The sequence below is a fragment of the Ahaetulla prasina genome, chromosome 7 (genome assembly GCF_028640845.1).
Source record: "Ahaetulla prasina isolate Xishuangbanna chromosome 7, ASM2864084v1, whole genome shotgun sequence".
Taxonomy (NCBI): Eukaryota; Metazoa; Chordata; class Lepidosauria; order Squamata; family Colubridae; genus Ahaetulla; species Ahaetulla prasina.
The window spans coordinates 86,987,020-87,011,169 of NC_080545.1; the positions used below are offsets into that span (position 1 = coordinate 86,987,020).

At 42.6% G+C, this 24,150-nt stretch overlaps 1 protein-coding gene across 1 annotated transcript in view; it reads right to left on the minus strand.

Annotated features, from left to right (window-relative positions):
• SLC15A5 (solute carrier family 15 member 5) overlaps positions 1-12,591 on the minus strand; it is a 50,912-nt gene extending 38,321 nt beyond the window's left edge. The window contains exons 1-2 of the mRNA XM_058191688.1: positions 12,231-12,591; positions 11,627-11,849 (exon numbers count right to left, since the gene is read on the minus strand). Coding sequence (XP_058047671.1) covers positions 11,627-11,849; positions 12,231-12,591 — 584 coding nt within the window. The remainder of the gene's footprint in view (positions 1-11,626; positions 11,850-12,230) is intronic.
• Between the last annotated feature and the right edge of the window lie 11,559 nt (positions 12,592-24,150).

Consider the following 24,150-nt stretch of genomic DNA (forward strand, 5'->3'; position numbering starts at 1 on the left):
TGCTTCTTTCCTTGATTAGTTTCCCTCAAACATACAAAACATCAAACCTACTAAAATAGTTTTGTATTCACTTAATGTGTTGTATGAAGCCAGCCATTGTGCCATCATTTATAAATGTATTTCTTTTATTATATTTGTAGTCTCCTCGAATCGCTGTCAACTCTGGGTAGCTCACAGAAAACAACAATGCAAATAAAGTGTAATCAAACTAAAACTCCACAAACAACTGTTCAGGAGTCCCAAACAAACTGAGGAGTCCATAATCCAACCTGACCCATTGAGAACCATATTTAAACAAACCATGCTTTCATGTGATATGCTGTAAAATGGTCATAAAGGTAAAGGTTCCCCCTCGCACATATGTGCTAGTCGTTCCTGACTCTAAGGGGTGGTGCTCATCTCCACTTCAAAGCCGCTGTCCGAAGACGTCTCCATGGTCATGTAGCCAGCATGACTCAACGCCAAAGGTGCCTGGAACGCTGTTACCTTCCCACCAAAGGCAGTCCCTATTTTTCTACTTGCATTTTTTACGTGCTTTTGAACTACTAGGTTGGCAGAAGCTGGGACAAGTAACGGGAGCTCACCCTGTTACACAGCACTGGGGATTCAAACTGCTGAACTGCCGACCTTTCGTCTTAGTCACTGAGCCACCCCATCCCAAAATGGTAATAAAATGGGGCAAAACTCATTTAATAACTGTTCTTACTTAGCAAGATAAATTTTGGTCTCAGTTGCCATCATAAGGATTATCTGTGCCACTTTTTAAGATCCTTCATTGTTGAACACAAACAAGCCAGATTTCAATAGAATTGTGAAGTTTGCTCCTTTTGAGAGACTGGTGTCTTTCTTCCTTCCATCTTGTCATCCTAAAAAATAGCCCTTTAAGAAGCGTTGTCCGAGCGTGTGTGTTTTTCCCCCCCACCCTTCTTCTACTCTCCTTTCCTTATGTTTTCAACTTTAATCAGCTCCGAGGAAGGATTACAAACCTCTGTAAATGGTTTGTGGAGAGATGGTCTTCCCTAAATAAACCTACATCATTTATGGCCAATGAAGCTGACTGGAAATAGATTTAGGTGCAATACTTCTCAACGCGGCATATAATTAATCTGTGGGATTCATTACCCAAGACATACTTATGGCCAGGTAATAGGGGTGGCTTTAAAAGGGGTTTGTATACTTTCATTTCCTGACTGCTCTTTAGAAGGCCAGATCCTGAAGATGAAACTGAAATACTTTGGCCATCTAATGAGAAGGAAGGACTCACTGGAGAAGAGCCTAATGCTGGGAAAGATTGAGGGCAAAAGAAGAAGGGGACGACAGAGAATGAGGTGACTGGATGGAGTCACTGAAGCAGTAGGTGTGAGATTAAATGGACTCCAGAGGATGGTAGAGGACAGGAAGGCCTGGAGGAACGTTGTCCATGGGGTCGCTATGGGTCGGACATGACTTTACAACGAACAACAGCAACATATTTTCATGCAAGATAGGTCTATCTAAAACTAACAGTTTTGGAGACCATATGCTATCTCCATGTTTGGGGCAATATACCTCCTCATGTCAGTTTCAGGAGAACAATACAAGGAGAAGATCAGGGTGCAGAACTATTTTGATAGGGTGGTTCATGAACAGTAATGCAAGCATCTGCAATTACCTTCCAAAATGCAAAAGAGACCTCAATTGAGAAGGCCACCCAAAATAGAAAGGGGTTCCAGGAGCCACAGAGAAGATGTTGGTGGACTGTCCTGTCTGAACCCCAATGTCAAAGATGCTAATCAGCAACTGTGGAATCAGGGAAAGATTATTTCAGATGACAAGCTTACACGGATGGGGTGTGTGTGTGTGTCAAAGATGTAGCTGTATTTGGCTAGTTCTATTACTATGAAGAGAGACAGTTTGGTATAGAGATTAAGGTACCAGGTTAGCTAACTAGAGACCATGAGTTCTAGTCCCAATTTAGGCACAAAACCAGCTGAGTGATCTTGGGCCACTTACTCACTCTAGACCCAGGAAGCAGCAGCAATGCCTAACCATTTCTGAAAACCCCCAGCAGCCACTGGGAGCCAACACTGACACAAAGCACCAAAAGAAAAAAAAATAGGTAGTCCTCCACTTGTGACCATTCATTTAACAACTGTTCAAAGTTACGAAGGGGCTGAAAAAAGTGACTTACAACTGGTCCTTGCACTTACGGTATCTTATTTATTTATTTATTTATTTATTTATTATTTATATTTTTATACCGCCTTTCTCCGAAGACTCAGGGCGGTGTACAGCCAGAATAAAACAATAACACAACAGTTAAAAACAATATATCAATAAAAATCTAATTCGATTTGGCTAAAAGTTAAAAATAATAAGATAAAAATTATAAAAGACCCTATAAAACCCTATAAAACCCCATTAAAATTCCCATTAGGCCAGCTAAGAGTATCCCTGCAGCCATGTGATCATAATCTGGGGCCTTGGCAACGGGCATGTATTTACAACAATTGCAGTATCCTGGGGCTGCAGAATCACCATTTTTGGCCTTTCCAAGGTGCTTCCAACAAGCAAAGCCAGTGGGGGGAAGCGGATTTGCTTTGTGAGATTTGCTTAATGACAACAGAAAAAAGGTCATAAAATTGGGCAGAACTCACTTAATGATTGCATCGTGTAGCCACAGAGGTTCTGGTCCCAATTGTGATTATAAGTCAAGGACTACCTGTGTTACAATTACTGTATTATAGTATCTTCCTGCCTTCCTTCCTTCCCTCCCTCCCTCCCTTCCCTCCCTATCCATCCATCCACCCATCCATCCATCCTTACAGAAATTCATTTTCTCACCTGACTTTCTCCAACTAGTCTAAACTCCTACAACACCCTGCTCAGATTACCTCAAGGATCTATTTTATAAAAATTAATCTTTTCTTTTGTAATCAACGCTAGGAAATGTCACTTTGATTAAATAACCCACCTTCTCCTGAATTACTAGGACTGCAGTACAATAAATTCTCCTGAGCAACCATTTAGATGGATCTTCAGCCTTAATTCTCTGGAGCCTTATTTAATCAAAACGATGTTGCTAATTAAGGATTAAAACCCAGAATTGAATTTTTAAAAAGGAAAGCTTTTCTCTTTCATTCCCTCTCTTTTGCGTAGGTCAAGGAGGAAGAATTTGCTGGGAAGAACCAAACAATATTTTTCCCTTCGGTAAAGCTGCAATATTTAGGAACGGACTTCTTCCAAAAGGAGAGGTGTCCTTTAATTGGGTGGGCTGGTGGAGGAGAATAAAGAAGCTAAACTCAGTAAAGCCATTCTCCAAGGAAACAAAAAGTAGCACATTCTCATTGAAGCTTTAATTCTCAATAATAAAATGTATTCAGCTTCATTAAAGCACATTTTCTAAGTTTCTGTGCTCCTCTCCCAAATTCACCATGGTAAAGAGCTCAGCGATGAGACTGGGTCACATCTGAAACTACTGTAGGAACGGTGCTTTTTTCCCCATGTTATTGAGATGATCTCCTGAATTTTGTTAGAGGATAATCTATACCTGAGGGGAGAAATTTCCTTTGTGACACCCCTCCATTTCTGAAACTGATGCAAAACATACATTTCAAACAAACCAGTCAGCCATGAGCCTTTACAAGTATGTACACTGGGCTCAATATCTAAGGGGCTGCCAGAAAGAATTATCCAAAGCACCTGAAGGCAGGACAAGCAGCAATGGGTGGAAACTAATCAAGGAGACAAGCAACCTAGAACTAAGGAGAAATTTCCCGACAGTGAGAACAATTAATCAGTGGAACAACTTGCCTCCAAAAGTTGTTGCTGCTCCAACACTGGAGGTGTTTAAGAAGAGACTGGCAACCATTTCTCTGAAATAGTTATAGGGTTTCCTTCTTGAGCAGGGGGTTGGACTAGAAGACCTCCAAGGTCCCTTGCAAAACTCTGTTATTCTATTACTCAGTTGTCTTATGTGAATACTTCTTCTCCTCCATGTTTACATGTGTGGAATTGCAGATGTTGCTTAAGACATTGCTACCAAATAATATCAATGCTGACTTTTGCCTTCCTGTTTAATCCAAAAAGAAGAACACACTATCAGTTTTACAATGTCTACTTTGTGAGGTCCAGGGTGCTCTCTGAGCTTGGATATTTTCTTGTAGATGTTTCATGACCAAACTAGGTGGCATCATCAATGATCAGTGATGTTACCTAGTTTGGTTACAGTAGTTGGGTAATGAAATGTCTACAAAACAACAAAGCTCAGGGAGCATCAAGGACCCCTCAGTTCAACCCTCTGCTATGGTTGCAGGAATTGAGTATGTCTAGTTTAATGAAAAGAAGGACTGGGGTGACATGTTAGCAGTGTTCCAATATCTCAGGGGCTGCCACAAAGAAGAGGGAGTCAAGCTATTCTCCAAAGCACCTGAAGGTAGGATAAGAAGCAACGGATGGAAACTAATCAAGGAGAGAAGCTACCTAAAATTAAGGAGGAACTTCCTAACAGTTTAAACAATTAACCAGTGGAACGATTTGCTTCCAGAAGTTATGGCTGCTCCATCACTGGAGGTTTTTAAGAAGAGATTGGACAACCATTTGTAATAATATAATATATGTGGCTTTATGCATTATTTTGTATTTAATCATTTTGTCATGTTTATGTAGTGTATATTGGAGGAGGTGCCCCTTTGAGAGCTGCATGCAACGAAATTTCATTTTAATGTGTGCCGATTAGTGTACATTCAACGTGACAATAAAGTTATTCTATCTATCAATCTATTTGTCCAGAATTATATAGGGTTTCCTGCCTGAGCAGTGGGTTGGACTAGAAGACCTCCAAGGTTCCTTCCAACTCCATTATTCTGTTATTCTTCTATTGTGCTTTTTCCCCCCTGATGTTGAAGTTGCTATTCCAGTTCTGCTGTTGGCATCATATCTGGTCACCTCAATTGCTATCTCTCACTGATGAAAATTTATCAAGTTGCATCCGATTTGTGTGCTTGCTTTTTTTTTTTTAAAAAAGCACCCAAGATAGAAAAAGAAAAGCAGTTTTTGATTTACACCCCAACAATATCCTGAGAGGCTAGTCTGAAGTGAGAACTTGCCTTTGTTAACAAGACTCCTAATGAAGGGAGATAAAAATAAATAAAGATCCTCATTAGCTCCAGACCTTTGAAGAGAAGAAAGGTACTTCCCAGTCTAGGAAGGATCTTTAGGCTTCCTGCTAAACTGAGCAACTCTCTCTTTTTTTAGAAAAACCTGGGCTGCTTCCGACATATCCAAGCCAGAAAAAACAGTTTTACAAACTCCTATTTCTTCTCCTTGGTCCAGAAGTTAATTAACATTGATGAACTCAATAACCAGGGGTGGTATTCACTACGCTACTGGTTCACAAATGTGAGCGCGCATATGCAGAGTATCAAAAACAGGACATGATGACGTCCAGGAGGGTAGGAGGAGTCCGAACTGGATAAAACCAGTTGAATACCACGACTGTCAATAACTGCAAACTTTACTGAAGGGTGCATCCAATATTTCTTTTCCTCTCCCTTACAAGTTGTTCTCAGTTCTGCTTTTAGGCCATTCTTAACCTGCCTTTTCCCCATCTTTTCTCAAACAAGCCAAGCCTTGGCTATTCTCTCGTTCTGTAACTCCTCTGTTTCCAAAAATAGATGTACACCTTTGCTCGGAAAACCATAGATGCGATTTTATAGCTCAGCTCTCTCCTACAAGCATTATTTTCACCAGTCTGTCTGCAGAGAAGAACTATAGGCATTCCCCAGATGAACTTCCTTCAAATGCTCTAACTTGCAATAAAAACATTTTAGAACTTTAAAATTAAATGTTTTTCAATTAACTGGAATTGCTCTGTTAAGGTTTCGGTCACAGCTAAACATATCCAACCAACCACCCATTTCGCATTAAATATATGACTGAGCTTTGCTAACCATTGTGCTTTCTACATCTTTTCTGTTTATTGCACTCGTGGGATTTAAAAAAAAATTGTTTCAGTGTAAAACAAAGTATGAAGTTAACCATCGTCTGTGGTGTCTGAGCCTTAACTTTGCAATTAAAATTGTGCTAAGATCGGAGGGGAGATGTATCCAAACAATAGCACATGTGGAAAGAATCTGAGTGTTCTAGAAGAGGGGTCTCCAACCAGTAGTGGGTTTTAAAAATTTTTATTACCGGTTCTGTGGGTGGGTGGGTGGATGGGTGTGGCATGGCTTGGTGGGCGTGGCAGGGAAAGGATACTGTAAAATCCCCATTCCCTCTCCACTCCAGAGGAAGGTGACTGCAAAATCCCCATTCCCTCCCTATCAGCTGGGACCTGGGAGGCAGAGAATAGATGGTGGTGGGGCCAGTCAGAATTTTTACTACCAGTTCTCCGAATTACTCAAATTTTCCGCTACCGGTTCTCCAGAACCGGTCAGAACCTGCTGAAACCCAAATCTGTCTCCAACCTTGGCAACTTTAAGACTTGTGGACTTCAACTCCCAGAGTTCCTCAGCCAACAAAGCTGGCTGAGGAACTCTGGGAATTTATTTATTTATTTTTATTTATTTATTTTGTCACACAGTATATGTTATGTATTCATGTTTGTACCTTTAAATATTTGAGCGGGAAATCAGCACGTTGCTGATTGGACGAAGCCTCCAGCAGAACTGTATAAAAGGAGAGGTTTTTCCCCCAGCCTGTTGCTGGGTTCACCCTATATTAAAGAGCTGTTGTCACTACCCTGGTCTCCAGCCTCGTTACTTCCAGAACATAACATTGGCGACGAGGGTGGGATATCGAGGTTGAGGAGAACCAGAACCGAGCTGAGCACGATAGACCCGAACCCAGCAAATACAGGGCAGAAAAGCGGAGATGGCCAGTTACACTCCGCCCGCACCGTTCGACCCGGCTAAGGAGAAATGGGGAACGTATATGACCCGTTTCGAGAGTTTCCTAGAAGCCAACGAACTGCAGGGAGTTCCAGACAACCGAAAAAGGGCTTATTTCTTAAGCCACTGCGGTCCGGAGGTCATCGACATCGCGGAAGCCCTGGCAGAGCCAACGCCGTTGCAGTCGGTGTCGTGGCCAACTTTACAGACATTACTAAAAACCGCCGCTGCGCCGTCCAAATCGTGCGGCGGTTTGAATTCGGAGAGCGAAGGCAGATGGAGGGCGAATCCATCGGTGACTACATGGCCGCCTAAGAAGAGCGTCCAAGGACTGCGGATACCGTGACCTGGGCGAGGTGCTCCTCGAGCAACTCATCCGAGGGGTCAAAGACATCCGTTTCGGCGACGGCTGCTAGCAAGAGCAACCTAACGCTGGCCAACGCCTGGACGAAGCCAGAGCACATGAAATGTCCTCCCAAGCGGCAGAGACACTGCAGAAGCCGGTCCCACAAAAGGCGGCGAAGGCAACTCCGGTGCACCAGGAGGAGGTTCAGACCGAATCCGGCGGTGAAGATGAGGAAGGGTCTGCCGCGCGAAAACGCGACAAAGGGGACCGAGGCGAATCACGGAAGCTGCGGGGTCAACACCAGCGCCAACGCTGCAAATTTAAAGACGCGACATGTCGGCGGTGTGGGAAGAAAGGGCACCTAGCTCAAGTTTGTCGAGCGCCCAACCTTCCGCCGAAAATTCAAATCGGCCAATCAGAGCGGAATCGGCAAAGGCGACCGCGATTGGCTCAAACAAAAAGCGGATTCAACCAAACAACTGTGGTCATAGGCCGCGCCTCGACCAAAGTGGAGAAGAAGATCTTCACCAAGCCAAAAATAGAGGGAGTACGGTGCCGGCTTGAAGTAGACACGGGATCAGCGATCACCATCATGTCCTGGGACACTTTGGCGAAGTCGCTGCCGTCCGTCGCGAAGCGCCACCTGCAAGCACAACGACTACGAGTCCACGACTACCAGGGGAATCGCATCCCTGTTCGAGGGACCACCTCCGTCCGAGTCGAGTACGGCCCTCACAAGAAGACCCTGCCCATCACGATCGTCGAAGGAACTCTGCCCAGCCTGTTGGGGCTAGACTGGTTTCGTGCCCTGGGCATGGGAGTGACTGGCATCTACAGAAGTGACTGCAACTTGAAAGACATTCTCTTTAACGAGTTCGAAGATGTCTTCAAGGACTGCCTGGGCAAGTACCAGGGGACCCCTATTTCCTTCAACTTAGACCCCCAGGTAGCCCCCATTAGGCTTAAGGCAAGGAGAGTCCCTTTTGCCCTCAAACCAAAAATCGATAAGGAGCTGGACAAGCTCATAAATCAGGGGATTTTGGTGCCAGTCGATCACGCAAAGTGGGAGACGCCAATCGTCACCCCAATAAAGTCAGACGGGTCCATTAGAATTTGCGCTGACTACAAGGCGACGCTTAACAAAGCCTTACAGAAAAGCGCTTACCCGGTTCCCGTGGTGCAACACTTACTGCACTCTTTGGGGCAAGGGCAAGTTTTTGCGAAATTAGACTTGGCCCAAGCCTACCAGCAACTGCCCGTAGACGCCCGCACAGCCGAAGCCCAAACGATTGTAACGCACAGGGGGGCATTCAAGTGCACCCGATTGCAATTTGGGGTCAGTGTGGCACCAGGGTTGTTCCAAAACCTAATGGAACGACTACTGCAGGGCTCCCAGGGTAGTTCCTACTTTGATGATGTCCTAATTTCAGGGAAAACATGGAGGAATTGGGGAGCGTTTAAGAAAGGTTTTGGGCATTTTCCGGACAGCCGGATTAAAAGTCAAGACAAACAAATGCCAGATAGGGGTCGAATCGTCGATTTCTTGGGCTACGGATAGACAAGAAGAATTCACCCTACTGAGAGCAAGGTTAAGGCAATTAGGAAGGCTCCAGCGCCCAAAAACAAAGCAGAGCTGCAGGCATTCCTGGGATTGGTTAATTTTACGCGGTCTTTTAAAGAACAAAGCAACCGTTGGAACCGCTGCATAGGCTCTTAGGAAAAATACTGTTTGGTCTTGGGGAAAGTCAGAAAATAGGGCTTTTGAAGCAGTAAAGAACCTGCTCTCAAGTGATAGCCTGCTCATCCAATATCACGACTCATTACCCCTAGTGCTGGTTTGCGATGCCTCCCTTATGGGGTGGGGCTGTACTCAGCCATAGACTTCCAAACGCACAGAAGCCCCTATAGCTTCTACTCTAGAACGATGTCCTCCCAGAGAGGAACTACAGCCAATTAGACAAAGAAGCACTAGCCATTGTGTCAGGGGTCAAAAATTCCACGAGTATGTCTTTGGGCGGAATTTTGAAATCGTGACTGACCACAGACCGCTACTAGGGATACTGGCTGGCGATCGCCAACGCCTGTGGCACTTTCGCCACGCTTGACCCGATGGACTATATTCTTAGCCGCTTATTATACAAGCTGCAGCATCGACCAGGAAAAGAAGTGGGGCATGCAGACGCGTTAAGCCGATGCCCACTACCAGGGGCGATCAAGACCCCACTCCGGGACGCCCATCCTACTTATTGACTCGTTGGACTCTGGCCCAGTCACATCTAAGGAAGTGGCTCGGCATCATACCGACATTGTGTTAAGGACTGTACTCGGTTGGGTACAGAGAGGGTGGCCGCTGCGCGGGCGAGCAGTTCAAAGAATTTGTTAAAAACGAGATGAGCTCTCGGCTCAAGGGGTGCCTGTTATGGGGTGATCGTAATAATTCCTGATAAGCTAAGGGGAAAGGTATTGGACCTCCTCCACGAGGGTCACCCAGGGATCGTAAGGATGAAGGGGTTAGCTAGAAGCTATGTATGGTGGCCACTCATGGACGCAGAGATTGCTGAGAGGGTAGGGAAATGCCAAGCTTGCCAAGAGTCCAGACCTCTACCCCCAACGGCCCCAGTCAGAGAATGGGAAAAGCCCCAGGGCCCCTGGTCAAGAATCCACATTGATTTTGCTGGCCCTTTCCACGGCCAAACGTTCCTAGTGGTTGTTGATGCATTTTCCAAATGGTTGGAGATCATACTCATGAAGTCCACTACGGCCGAAGCAGTAATCGCAACCCTGCGCCACCTATTCGCAACTCACGGGTTGCCGGACACTCTGGTGTCCGACAATGGGCCCCAATTCACGGCAGCCCAGTTTGAAGAATACCTGGCAGAGGAGGCTTCCTGCTAAACTGAGCAACTCTCTCTTTTTTAGAAAAACCTGGGCTGCTTCCGACATATCCAAGCCAGAAAAAACAGTTTTACAAACTCCTATTTCTTCTCCTTGGTCCAGAAGTTAATTAACATTGATGAACTCAATAACCAGGGGTGGTATTCACTACGCTACTGGTTCACAAATGTGAGCGCGCATATGCAGAGTATCAAAAACGGGACATGATGACGTCCGAGAGGGTAGGAGGAGTCCGAACTGGATAAAACCAGTTGAATACCACGACTGTCAATAACTGCAAACTTTACTGAAGGGTGCATCCAAAATTTCTTTTCCTCTCCCTTACAAGTTGTTCTCAGTTCTGCTTTTAGGCCATTCTTAACCTGCCTTTTCCCCATCTTTTCTCAAACAAGCCAAGCCTTGGCTATTCTCTCGTTCTGTAACTCCTCTGTTTCCAAAAATAGATGTACACCTTTGCTCGGAAAACCATAGATGCGATTTTATAGCTCAGCTCTCTCCTACAAGCATTATTTTCACCAGTCTGTCTGCAGAGAAGAACTATAGGCATTCCCCAGATGAACTTCCTTCAAATGCTCTAACTTGCAATAAAAACATTTTAGAACTTTAAAATTAAATGTTTTTCAATTAACTGGAATTGCTCTGTTAAGGTTTCGGTCACAGCTAAACATATCCAACCAACCACCCATTTCGCATTAAATATATGACTGAGCTTTGCTAACCATTGTGCTTTCTACATCTTTTCTGTTTATTGCACTCGTGGGATTTTAAAAAAAATTGTTTCAGTGTAAAACAAAGTATGAAGTTAACCATCGTCTGTGGTGTCTGAGCCTTAACTTTGCAATTAAAATTGTGCTAAGATCGGAGGGGAGATGTATCCAAGCAATAGCACATGTGGAAAGAATCTGAGTGTTCTAGAAGAGGGGTCTCCAACCAGTAGTGGGTTTTAAAAAATTTTATTACCGGTTCTGTGGGTGGGTGGGTGGATGGGTGTGGCATGGCTTGGTGGGCGTGGCAGGGAAAGGATACTGTAAAATCCCCATTCCCTCTCCACTCCAGAGGAAGGTGACTGCAAAATCCCCATTCCCTCCCTATCAGCTGGGACCTGGGAGGCAGAGAATAGATGGTGGTGGGGCCAGTCAGAATTTTTACTACCGGTTCTCCGAATTACTCAAATTTTCCAACAAAGCTGGCTGAGGAACTCTGGGAATTTATTTATTTATTTTTATTTATTTATTTTGTCACACAGTATATATAAGCATAAGCATGAAATAACTATACAATATATAAGCATATATATGAGTATGAGTATGTAATAACTATATTAATTGGATATAACGAAAGGAAACAATAGGACAGGAATGGTAGGCACGTTTGCCCTCTTTGATAATTAACCACACAAGTGAAACCTTGGCATTAAATTCCATAGCTTGCAACAAACAAACCACTTTCAGATTTTCCAAAACGATTGGACCCCTCCCACAGTTGAGCACTTGTATCACCTGCATATGACACTAACCAGTTGAAGAAGGACAGAAGCTCCTTTGGTCTGTGTTCATCGGGGTTATAAACACTTAAAGGACACACAATGGCTCTTATTCCTCCAGAGCCAAGGCAGGTGGCCAACAACGCAATGTAGAAGAGGACTTCCTGCTTCTTTTTAGCCAAAGTGTGGAGGACGTAGTGCTTATCTATGAAAAAATCCTCAAAAGGGAAGGCCACCACAGGTAACAGGGCTGTACCTGCAGAAAGAAAGAGGAACATCTGAAAGCATAAAATAGACATGTCATTTTGGGAAGTTCTGAAGTAACATAGACTTTTTGAAGTGGTAGGTGCCTTACAAATTTTGGGAGCAGGTTGTGGTGGCTCTTACAAAAGAACTAAGGCAGCCATTGACTTAAAACCATTTGTTTAGAGACCATTCAAAGTTACGACACTGAAAAAAAGTTATTTACAATTGGTCCTCACACTTATGACTATTTCAAAATATGCCACACATTGATTTCTCAAATGCCCAAGTTGCTACGAAAAATCCAGGTTTTATAAAGCCACCATTTGCGCACCATCTACATTTGGAAATAACTGCCAGCTACCATAAGGTGCCCCAGGAAAGTGATACCTACCAATAAAATGCAACAAGGCGCACAGGTACACAAGTCTGATCCGTCCCACTGGGTGCTCAGCAAGCCAGCCCATCAGAACTGGGGCCACCGTACACGCCCCAGCAAAGCAAACATTGAGCATGGCGGCTTCGTAGTTGTGATAACCGAGCTTGATGGTGCAGAAAAGAATCATGTTGCAGACGATGCCATAGAAAGTAAATTTTTCACACAGTTCCACCAGTAGTAAACAAACCATCGGCTGAAATTCTTTCTCAAGCTTTGAACTAGGCAGGCCACGAGGATTAGCTGGTCTGCTTTCTATCTTGGAAATGTGATTCAGAAGTTGTTCGTCCTGCCCAGGTCTTAAGTTTAAGAGAGGCATGACTTGAAGGTTGCTGTGAGGAATGGAACGTATGTCTCAGTGCGTCTATGTGTATGTGTGTATGTGTGTATGTGCGTGCTTCAGTTTACCCTCTTCTATAATTAACACCTAAGTGAGAGATTTGTGTTAGATTCCATCCTCGGCCACAATTTTCAGAGCGAGTCCTATTTTCATTCTGTTTTAAAAAAAACAACAGATTCAAAACATTGGCATTAATTTTATAAGACGGCGCAACTTTTGTAATAAAAAAAAACCCACCAAAAAAACCCACAAAACCGTCCCTGTTTAATTAGCTTGTTAGGTGGCGAACATGATCTGTGCCCTCTCTTCCACCTACCTCCAGACCACAATTGCCGATTAAAATTATGTGAATCCAATACAATGTGCAGCAAACTTTATCTGTCTGTTACAGATAAAATACCTCGGCAAAATTCAAGTATTAGGATTGAGAAAATAACATGAGGCTAATATTCCGATGCTTTAATTAAGCAGCCACGAATGAAACTGGAAGTAAACAGATAAAGATGTGATGGATACACATTACAGGATGAACAACAGCTTATCGTTATTACATTTTGCTATTTTCTTAGTTAAATTCAGATAAGAAAGTTAATTAGGAAAAAAAAAACCATATTCCACTAGATTTAAGTGTAGTAAGTAGGATCTCCATCAACAAACCTTCTTCCAAATAATTGCAAAGTGCTAATGAAAAGTTTAGGAGCCATGAAGAAAATCACCTGGGATATCTCCAAACCAAAATACATACATATTTCTTTCTTGCAACTTTGTTCTAATCTCAACTTCGTTTGCAAGGTTTCCAGAAAAAAAATTCTTATAGCTAAAATCTATAGTGTCAGTCTGCAGTTTTCAAACAGAGAGACTACGAAAGGTGTCCCTAACCCTGGGTCTGTGATCAGAGGTGGGTTTCAGCAGGTTCGGACCAGTTCTGTAGAACCGGTAGCAGAAATTTTGAGTAGTTCGGAGAACCAGTAGTAAAATTTCTGACTGGCCCCGCCCCCATCTATTCTCTGCCTCCCATATCCCAGCTGATTGGGAGGAAATGAGGATTTTGCAGTATCCTTCCCCTGCCACGCCCACCAAGCCACGTCCACCAAGCCACACCCACAGAACCGGTAGTAAGAAAATTTGAAACCCACCACTGTCTGTGACCCACCAGGAACCATGCCGCACAACTGAACAAAGCCCCATCTGCACATACACAGAATGCAGGCTGTGCATGAAACCATGCCCCCCCCACCCCAGTCTGTAGAAAAACCAGCCTCCATGGAACCTATCCCTGGTGGCCAAAAGGTTGGGGCTTTTTTCTATGCATTAATATTTAAAGCAGTGTTTCTCAGTCTAGGCCTCTTTAAAATATGTGAACTTCAACTCCCAGAATTCCTTAGCCAGTATTTTAGCAGGGAATTTTGAGTGCTGAAGTCCACACATCTCAGAGGAGCCAAGATTAAGAAAAACTGCAGAGACGTTACTTGCTTGTAACCTTTCACATCCTTCATTTTGTCTATTTATTACAAGAAAGCAAGCAAACTTCAATTGAGGTAGAACAAGAGAATGGATTCGCAGTTCCTACAGTAGCCATTTTACTGGAAACACTGTGGTTGAATTCACATTTTTTAAACTGTTGCTTAGGGAGCCATGTTTTTTTTTAAAATAAACCATAATTGGCTGAGTTCACACAACATATTAAGCCATAAATTAGTCCACTGCATAGGCCAGGAGGTTTGTGCAACAGGCTAAATCATAACCCATCCAGTAATGCAAACCGTAGGCAGTATACACATGTGGGTAAAAAGACAAACCATGATTTACAAATCAAAATGGCTGGCTAAATTAAACAGCTATTTTTAAAAAAAACCCAACATATCATATTTTTAATCCATCTCTTCTTCAATTTCTTTTCACAAACCTGGTAAATTTATTTTATGCTAAAATAGATTGAATAATCTGCAAACTCACCTCTTAATCCGCATTCCATTTTTTTTTGAATGAGACTTCTTCCTGTGAGAAAAATACACATCTCAACTTTTTTTTCATCATTGATTTGTGTCTTCAGCTGGAATTAATTTGAACTATAACATTAAACTGAATGTTAGACATTTAAACTCTTGTATTTTATGCAGTCAAAGAATATTTTTCAAGATGGTTTTTCATAAAGTTAACACTTTTTGAATAATAAACACAACCTGCTCACTTATTTATCGGATTATGGCTAAAACATAAGGTAACTTGTTCAGTTTTTGTTTAGAACACTGTGAATCCCACCAATTTGACTGATTTCTATGTTTGACTGATAACCCAGTTTATCAATCACACAAATGTGCCTGGATAACTGCTACTCTTAATATTGCAAGCAGTCTGCTCCAACCTGGTCTCCTCTTCATGGGGTAGATAATAGTTCTTGTTATTGCCAGCCAACAAATCTACTTTGGAATGGTAGATATAAGAATCCAATTCAATTTAGGATGACTATTGTTGACTTACCTGTCTGCTCTTGTCTGTGGCCAGCTGCTGAGCCTTCAGTTCCGTAGTATATTGAGGCCCAACCCTGAAGCCACTTAGCTTCATGGGAGCAATCTTATGCACCCTTACTTGCAAGTAGATCCGTTGTTCACAGCATGACATTCTTCTAGATAAATATGCAAAGGTCACAGCACAGTCATCAAAGATGGAGAGTCGCTTAGTTCCCTAAGAATTTACATTTTACACATTTAGCCTATTTACAGAAGGAAGTGTTCCACAGATGACACTACTACAAAGTATTGTGAAAGACTGCAGTAGACAGTTGGAATATTAGAAAGCAAAACCATTTAACCAAAGAGGGAATTTTCAGACTTAGAGCATGTATGTTTTTAAATAATTTGGAACAATAGTTAAGACACTCTGTAACTCAGGATATATTTGCATGATTTATTGTGTTTCCAGGAACAACGATTTCAGGTATTGTGTAATATTCTTGGAAGGTCCGTGTAAACTAAAAGGGGAAAAAGTGTGGAAATAAGGCAATGATATGCATGCACTATAAACTTCCTTTTTGATTACTGGAGGACACAATAGGTTTGCTTCAGGTTGCCTTGTTGTCTTGTGAATTTAGCCATTGGACTAGAAGGACTCCAAAGTTCATTCCAACTCTGTTATTCTATGTTCTATGGCTTAGCATATTGTATGACCACAGCTGTAAAACATATAATTACAATACCTTTAATGCCCACAAACAACAACATCTCCCTATTGCAGGTCTTTGGAAAGAACCTGATAGGTGGATAAAAATGCCAAAACCAGCCTAAACATCTGGCTGATAGTTTCATGAACCATAATAGAAAAATCATAAAGTATGAAGACCTGAAAATAGAAGTAGAATGACAATGGCAAAAGAAAGCAAAGATAGTACCAATAGTGATAAGCACCTTGGGTGCAATCGCAAAACAATTGGAGCACCGTTTGAACACTGCCAACGTTGACAATATTTCCATCAGTCAATTGCAAAAGGCAACTTTACTTGAAACGGCTTATAACACCATCAAACAACAGTAATCTACCAGTAATCCACTGGTAATCAGCATTCAGATCAGCATAGATTAACTCCAAGGTCAACTTCAGGCCAACAATCAAGTAAGCAATACCTCAAGAAATTGCCAACAGTAGAAACAGTAAACAGCCCAACCAAAGTATCCCCAAGACCGTCCCCACCCACAAAGATAGGCAAGACACCAGAATATAAATTGACAGCAAATCGAACTCCTTACTAGCACTGATGATGATTCCTAGCTTGGGTAATGAAATGTCTGCAAGAAAACAAGCCAGCTCAGAGAGCACCAAGGACCCCTCAAACAACATCTGCCTCAGGGGTGGGTTGTACTTACCTTTACTACCGGTTCGCAATGGGTTCGCATGTGCGCGCCAAGCTTCTGCGCACGCGCAGATCGCCTATGACAACATCTGGGTCGGTGGGCGGAGCCTCCTGCTGGTTTTACTACCGGTTCTTGTGAACCGGTCCAAACAAGAGGTAACCCACCACTGATCTGCCTATCCGAGGACCTTGGGAAAGGCTCGATAGGTGGACAAAAATGCCAAATCCAGTCTAAAAATTTGGTTGACTGTGTGACCACCAATAACACAGGTAGTTCTCATTTAAAGATTGTGATTGGGACTGCCAGTGGTCACTAAGCAATGCAGCCTTAAAGCATGATGTCACATGACCATGATGCCTTACAACAGCAGTGGCAGCGGTTCTGGTAGCTGTTAATTGTGGTCATTAGGGCATCAGAACACTTGATTGTCATTTATGACCTACTGGCGGCTTCCTCAATAATTTTGCTTGTTGGAAGCTGACCGTGAAGGTTGCAAATGGTGATCGGCTGACCACAGGGATGCAGCGATGGCCTCAACTCCTCTTGCACTTCTGAATGGTCACTGAATGAGTAGTCATTAAATGACAACCATCTGTAATCATTTATTAAATGTCTCACCCAGCTCTCAATGACTCTGGAATGCTCACAATCCCTTTGATTGTATACAATTTGTATAGTTTTTTTTTTAATACTTAAGCTTATATATATGCTTATATATCGTATAGTTATTTCATGCTTATGCTTACATATACTTGGTGACAAATAAAATAAATTAAAGAAAGAAAGAAAGAAAGAAAAATAAATAAATAAATAAATAAATAAATTACAATAAAATCAACAGAACATAAAAAAGATAAGTGATGGCAAATATGATGAGCATACCCTCATATGTATGTATGTATGCTATACTAGTACAGTGTTGGCACATACCCATGTTCAGCCATTATTTTATTATCTTGCAGGATACACTGAAATTATGCTTCGTTATGCTCTTTATTGGCATCTGATTATTGTTCCACTTTTCTTTCTCCTTCTCTATATCCTTCTTCTTTACCTTCAGAGCAAACATAGACATTATAGCTATGCCAGGCAGTTTTTCATATATATTCGTTAAGTTCTTGTCTTACTTGCACCTATTTGACGTTTTTATAATTCAAAGGTAATTGCATTGCGATTATTTTTCATGATGCATGGTGGAGTTTTATATTGGGCAGTCGGCAGATATTCTTTACGACATTGTTTTCACTAATGGGTAAATTAGACCCAGCTTTATCATCTGGAAAGATTACTTTTTAAAAATCGTATGACAAATTGTAAATGGGAGAAAGTACTCATGGCTCAAGGTTCTTCTCCATCCTTTTATCTACTAAAAAAGTACAGTGCCTCTCCCTCTCTCTCCCTCCCTCTCTCTCTTTCTCTCTCTCTCATATATCAATAAAATATAAAGTTACTTAGATTTGCTTCTAGCGGCTCATTGCTAGTAATTTAGAGTAGCCATGATTAGGGTGGAGGAAAAATCTCCTTTTACTATACTTCTCATAGTAGACATGCTCTGCTAAGACGTTCCAGATTTGATCCATGGCATCTTCAGCTGAAACTGAGAAAGACCCAATCTAAAACTTTACGGAGATGCTGCCAGACAAGGAAGATAGTTCTAAGTTTTAATTGAGTCTTTTACAAGTATTCACTAACTTAATTGCTGTGTTTCTCCTCCCCCCCACCTTAGCAATCTCTAGCATAAACAGACAGTAAGCCTTACCTGTGGCGCCTAGGAATTGTTAGCTCAGTGAACAGATTACATGGATAAACTTCTGGATTGCAATTGTGTAGATAACATCGGGATGAGGAATCTGAGCCTCCTACATGTTGCCGGACAGAGAAGTTTCATTTAGTGTGGTCAGTGAGAGATGCAGAGAGCTATAACTCAGCAACCTCAAGAAAGTTAGGGTATCCATTTCTTGATAGAGGTACTATCCAATATAGTACTATAAATCTAATATTTTTGACGTGGTGTCAGTTCATGGGTAGATAGGGGAATGAATTATATTCTTGTTCCATTTGCTCCATTGCTCTGTCTTACACATTGGAAAAAAGAATCTAAACACTAAATACAAACTCGATGGACATTACCTTACAGATGACCCCCACCCTGTTAAAGACCTTGGAGTTTTCATATCCAATGATCTAAGTGCCAAAGCCCACTGCAACTACATCGCAAAAAAGGCTTTAAGAGTTGTAAACCTAATCTTACGTAGCTTCTTCTCCAGAAACATTACACTGCTAACCAGAGCTTATAAAACATTTGCTAGACCAATTCTTGAATACAGCTCGCCTGCCTGGAACCCATATCACATTTCAGACATCAATACAATTGAACGTGTTCGAATATTTTACAAGAAGAGTTCTCCACTCCTCTGAATTCAACAAAATACCTTATGCCACCAGACTTGAAATCTTGAATTTAGAAAACTTAGAACTCCGCTGCCTTCGACAGAATCTGTGTTTAACTCATAGAATCATCTATTGCAATGTCCTTCCTTTTGAAGACTACTTCAGCTTTAATCGTAACAATACAAGAGCAAACAATAGATTTAAACTCAATGTTAACTGTTTCAATCTTGATTGCAGAAAATATGACTTCTATAACAGAGTTATTAATACCTGGAACACACTACCTGACTCTATGATCTCTTCTCAAAATCCCCAAAGCTTTAACCAAAAACTTTCTACTATTGACCTCACCCCATTCCTAAGAGGTCTATAAGGGGCGTGCATAAGAGCACAAATGTGCCTACCGTTCCTGTCCTATTGTTTCCTTTCATTATATCTAATTAATATAGTTATTACATACTTATGCTCATATATATGCTTATATATTATGTAGTTATTTTCATGCTTATGCTTATATATACTGTTGTGACAAAATAAAATAAATAATTTTTTTCCCCTTGAATCTACATGCCTGGACACGGCTGTTGTACCATTGAGTAGGAACCAAGGAGTAATACCCCTCTGAGACCCACTTAAGTGTGGAGGTTTAAGGCACCAGGCTAGAAACCAGGAGACCAAGATTTCTAGTTCCATCTTAGGCAAAACACAATTGCACAGTCCAAGGAGAGCAAATAATTTCTGGTAAAAGTGAAACTTTCTTCTCCATTGAAAATTGACTTTTACCCGAATGCTTTTGGGAGGATGGGAGTGGGGAGGTTGAAGCAGTCTGTGTGCAAACTGGCTGGGCAGAGAATGCTTTCAAATGAGATTCTCCCTAGGAGAAAATCATCACATAAACTAGAATTTTAGAAACAGTTTTGCAGTTGTCTATCCAAGTTTCCTTTTTTTGTAATCCAACGACTTGCAAGAGGCCTTTATGAGGTAGTAGAAAGAACATCAATTTCTGCAAAAGAATATCTGGGGAGCCAGCTTCTAGTTTGTTTGCAGAATTATCTCTACTATCTTCACCAGGTGATTAAACAATGACCTCTGTACAACGATACCAAATTGCATCTCAGTGTATGTTCTTTGGTGTTTTGTCAAAAGAGGTATGGCGCTGTCCAAAGACGCTTGATTTCAGAAGAGGTTCTCCAGCTGCCACTGAGATATGCTAGGACTGCAAACTCAACTTAATCTGAATTCAGTTACCATTAATGTTGTTGGATTGAGTCCCTTTTTTTTAGAAGTAGCCATTGATATATGGATGAGTGATAGCCCACTTATGTGCATGTATGTGTGTTTATGTGTATATATATGTTTGTTTGTGTGTGAAAAGTGTTTGAATGAACAAAACACAAAGAGATTCTGTTTGTTTGGGAGAAATGTTCCTCAAACAGGGGTGAAATGCTCCCAGTTCTGACCAGATCTCGTGATCCAGTAGCGATTGTGGCTGGTGGTTTGGCGATCTGGTAGCGATGACCGCCCAGGTGTCATTACTTCCTGGTTTTTACCTTCTGCACATGCGCAGAAGGTCTGCGCACACATGTGACGCACGGGCATGAGCAAAGCGAGTGCACAGGCACAGCGTGTGCACTTCCGAACCGGTAAGGAAGGTAAGTAGATTTCACCCCTTGTCCTAAAATGCTTGGGGTGAGTTGGGTGAGGGATAAATAGCCAGACTAGGAATATTACCAGTGTTTAGAACAGCGGTCACCAACTGGTGGTCTCTGGACCACCCGTGGTCCGTGAGAAAATTTTGGTGGTCCACAGAAAAATTATTTGCATTTTTATATTGAACTAAATATTATTTATCTGTCGTGTCCCACTCCTCCGCTGACGGCCGGGTCAGGGAAATCCGAATCAGGCGTGCCTCTGCAGCTCTGCCAAAGTACTAGCAAAGTCCTCAGGGCAGGCAGGAGACCAGAAAGTGACTTCAGCAAGATATGTTTAGACTTTGCCTGATTCAGAGAATGCCAGAAAGCAGGTCCTTTATATAGGCCATGGGGTGTGGCTCCATGACTCAGCACTTATCCAGGCCTGCCCCTCCCTTCCTTCTGTTGCCTCCGTCTATCAAGTCTTCTGACACGAGGGTCACTCCAGTCTGCAGCTGTTGGCAATTGACCTCCCTCAGGCTCACATGCTGTGGAGGAGGGGGAGGGGTCTAGTTGCTCCGTTTGCCTGGGCATGGAGCCAGGGCTGGGGCCGGGAGGCATACTAGGACATTCCTCCGTATTCGGAAGCAGATAAGAAGGCCCCGGCTGTGGTGAGATCGGACGAGACACAACATTATCTTTTAAAAAATTCATATTAGTGGTCTGCGGGATTTACAAATACAAATTTAGTGGTCCCTGAGGTCCGAAAGGTTGGTGACCCCTCATTTAGAACATAAAATCATAGGGCTTGAAAGGACCTTGGAGGTCTCCTAGCCCAACCCCCTGCTCAAGGCAGAAGACCTTATACCAGTGGTAGTCAACCTGGTCCCTACCGCCCACTAGTGGGCGTTCCAGTTTTGTCCGATACTGAAGCACTTTCCTTTTTTAAAATTTAATTGACTTCTTTAAAAAAATCATAGCATTTTTATTTATTTATTTACATTTATATCCCGCCCTTCTCCGAAGACTCAGGGTGGCTTACATTATGTTAGCAATAGTCTTCATTCTATTTGTATATTTATATGCAAAGTCAACTTATTGCCCCCAACAATCTGGGTCCTCATTTTACCTACCTTATAAAGGATGGAAGGCTGAGTCAACCTTGGGCCTGGTGGGACTAGAACCTGCAGTAATTGCAGGCAGCTGCTGTTAATAACAGACTGCATTAGCAGTCTGAGCCACAGAGGCCACAGATTATTTAAAAACATTTTCATTAGGTTTTCATAAAATTCCCCGTGACAATTTAAATTTCTGAAAATTTACTGTTTGTATCGCCCGCGCATAAGTTTAGTTCACGTTACATAAGTGAAACTAAACGGCACTATAGTGCGACCGCAAACAATAGAGCCTCGTCCCAGAATAGCTCATGCATCTCCCCCCACACCATCCAGCTGTAACAGACAAGCAGAGCTGGTAGCCGGCAGCCCCCCCAAAACCCAATCCACGATGCGCGAGAGGCATGTGCAAACGACGATACACGACGCATTACTGTGGAACCGGTGGGTGGTTAGAAAATTTTACTACTAACAGAGATACAATAGTGGGCGGTAGGTATAAAAAGGTTGACTACCCCTGCCTTATACTATCCTGGTTAAATGGTTGTCCAGTCTGTTTTTGAAAACCTCCAGTGATGAAACACTCACACCTTCTGGAAGCAAGCTATTCCACCGAATATTTGTTCTCACTCTCAGTAAATTTCTCCTTACTTGGATCTCTCTTTGACAAGCTTCCACCCATTACTTCTTGTCCTGCTCTCTGGTGCCTTGGACAATCCCCTCTTCTTTGTGACAGCCTGTCAAATACTGGAAGACAGTTATCATGCCTAATCCTTGTTTTTGATAGGCTAGACATGCCTAGCTCCCTCAACAGTTCATTATATGATTTAGCCTCCAGACCTCCTTAATCATCTTTGTTGCTCTTTTCTGCACACTTTCTAAGATCTCCGCATCTTTTTTTGTGTATTGTGGTGACCACAACTGCTCATAATATTCCAAGTGTAACTTCACTAGTGCAGTAAGAAGCAGTACTATCACTTCTTTCTGGGGAAAAAAAAATAGCTGTCACAGTTTCTTCCTGAATTCTCCTGACACTAATTCTGCTATTTTTTAAGTTACTTCACATAATGAACTGTGTTCTTCCCCCACAGTGGATTTCGGATGCACATCTTATAAAGATGTAGTTTAAATAGAAATTACGAATCAACCTTAAGTCAATTTTAGAGCCATGTATGCTTCTATGTTCTCAAATGAGACTAACTGTTCTCCATCTAGCCATTATCTTTCCCGAGAAGAAATGGGGTGAAACTGAGTTGGTTTCAAGCCATTCAGGCTCTCTGATACGGTTTATTGTTGAGAAATACGCTTCATAGGGGGAACATGATGCATCTGTAATTGAACTGGTATCAGCTGGAAGGTAGATATACCTAGGTGCCTTGTCTCCAGATACAGCCAGACAATCCTTAACTCCCATCTGCATGACAACCAGAGGTGGATATCAGCAGGTTCTGACCAGTTCTGGAGAACCGGTAGCGGAAATTTCGAGTAGTTTGGAAAACTGGTAGTAAAAATGCTGCCTGGCCCCGCCCCAGGGGTGAAATGTAAATTTTTTTACTACCGGTTCAGTGGGCGTGGCTTGGTGATGGTGGTGGGGTAATGTGACTGGGTGGGTGTGGCCAACTTTTTTTTTTTTTTTACTTTTAAAAGCATTTTTTCTACAACCTCTTCGGCCAAAGAGCTTGTAGAAAAAAAGCTTTGAAAGGATTCTGATGATCCCAGGTGAGTTGCCTAATCGCCAGAACCCTTTCAAAGCATTTTTATTTACAGCCTCTTCAGCCGAAGAGCTTGTAGAAAAAATGCTTTGAAAGGGTTCTGACAATCCCAGCTGAACTGCATGATCATCAGAGGCTTTTTTTTTTTTTTTACTTTTAAAAGCATTTTTTCGGCCGAAGAAAAAATGCTTTTAAAAGTAAAAAAACCCTCTGATGATCGCATTGCTCAGCTGGGCATGCGGGGTGGGGAAGGGGGGGCAGGGATTTTTGCTACCAGTTCTCCGAACCACCTGCGGCCATCACTACTGGATCAGGTGATCCGGTCCAAACCAGGAGCATTTCAACTCTGTCCTGCCCCCAACTATTCTCTGCCTCCCAAGTCCCAGCTGATGGGGAGGAAATGTGGATTTTGCAATAACCTTCCCCTGGACTGGGGACGGAATGGAGATTTTACACTATCCTTCCCCTGCCACGGCCACCAAGCCAGACCCACCAAGCCATGCCATGCCTCGCCCACCAAGCCAGACCCACCAAGCCATGCCATGCCACGCCCACCAAGCCACACCCACAGAACCGGTAGTAAAAAAATTTGAAAGCCACCACCGATGACAACATGTGCAGGCAGCACAAGAAGAGGGGATCCACATTATAGAAATAAAGAGGTTTCCTGTAGTTTGGGGTTTGGGGGTACAGCGACTTCCAATGTGTCTTCTTTGCTGAAGAAACTGTACATCTACAAGGGTTACTTTCTCCTTCCCCTCCCCCATTTTTCCCCCTCTTTGCACACCAGGCTGATTATGTGCAGTACTGCAAAGTGTTTAACACTTCTGAAACACGCTGA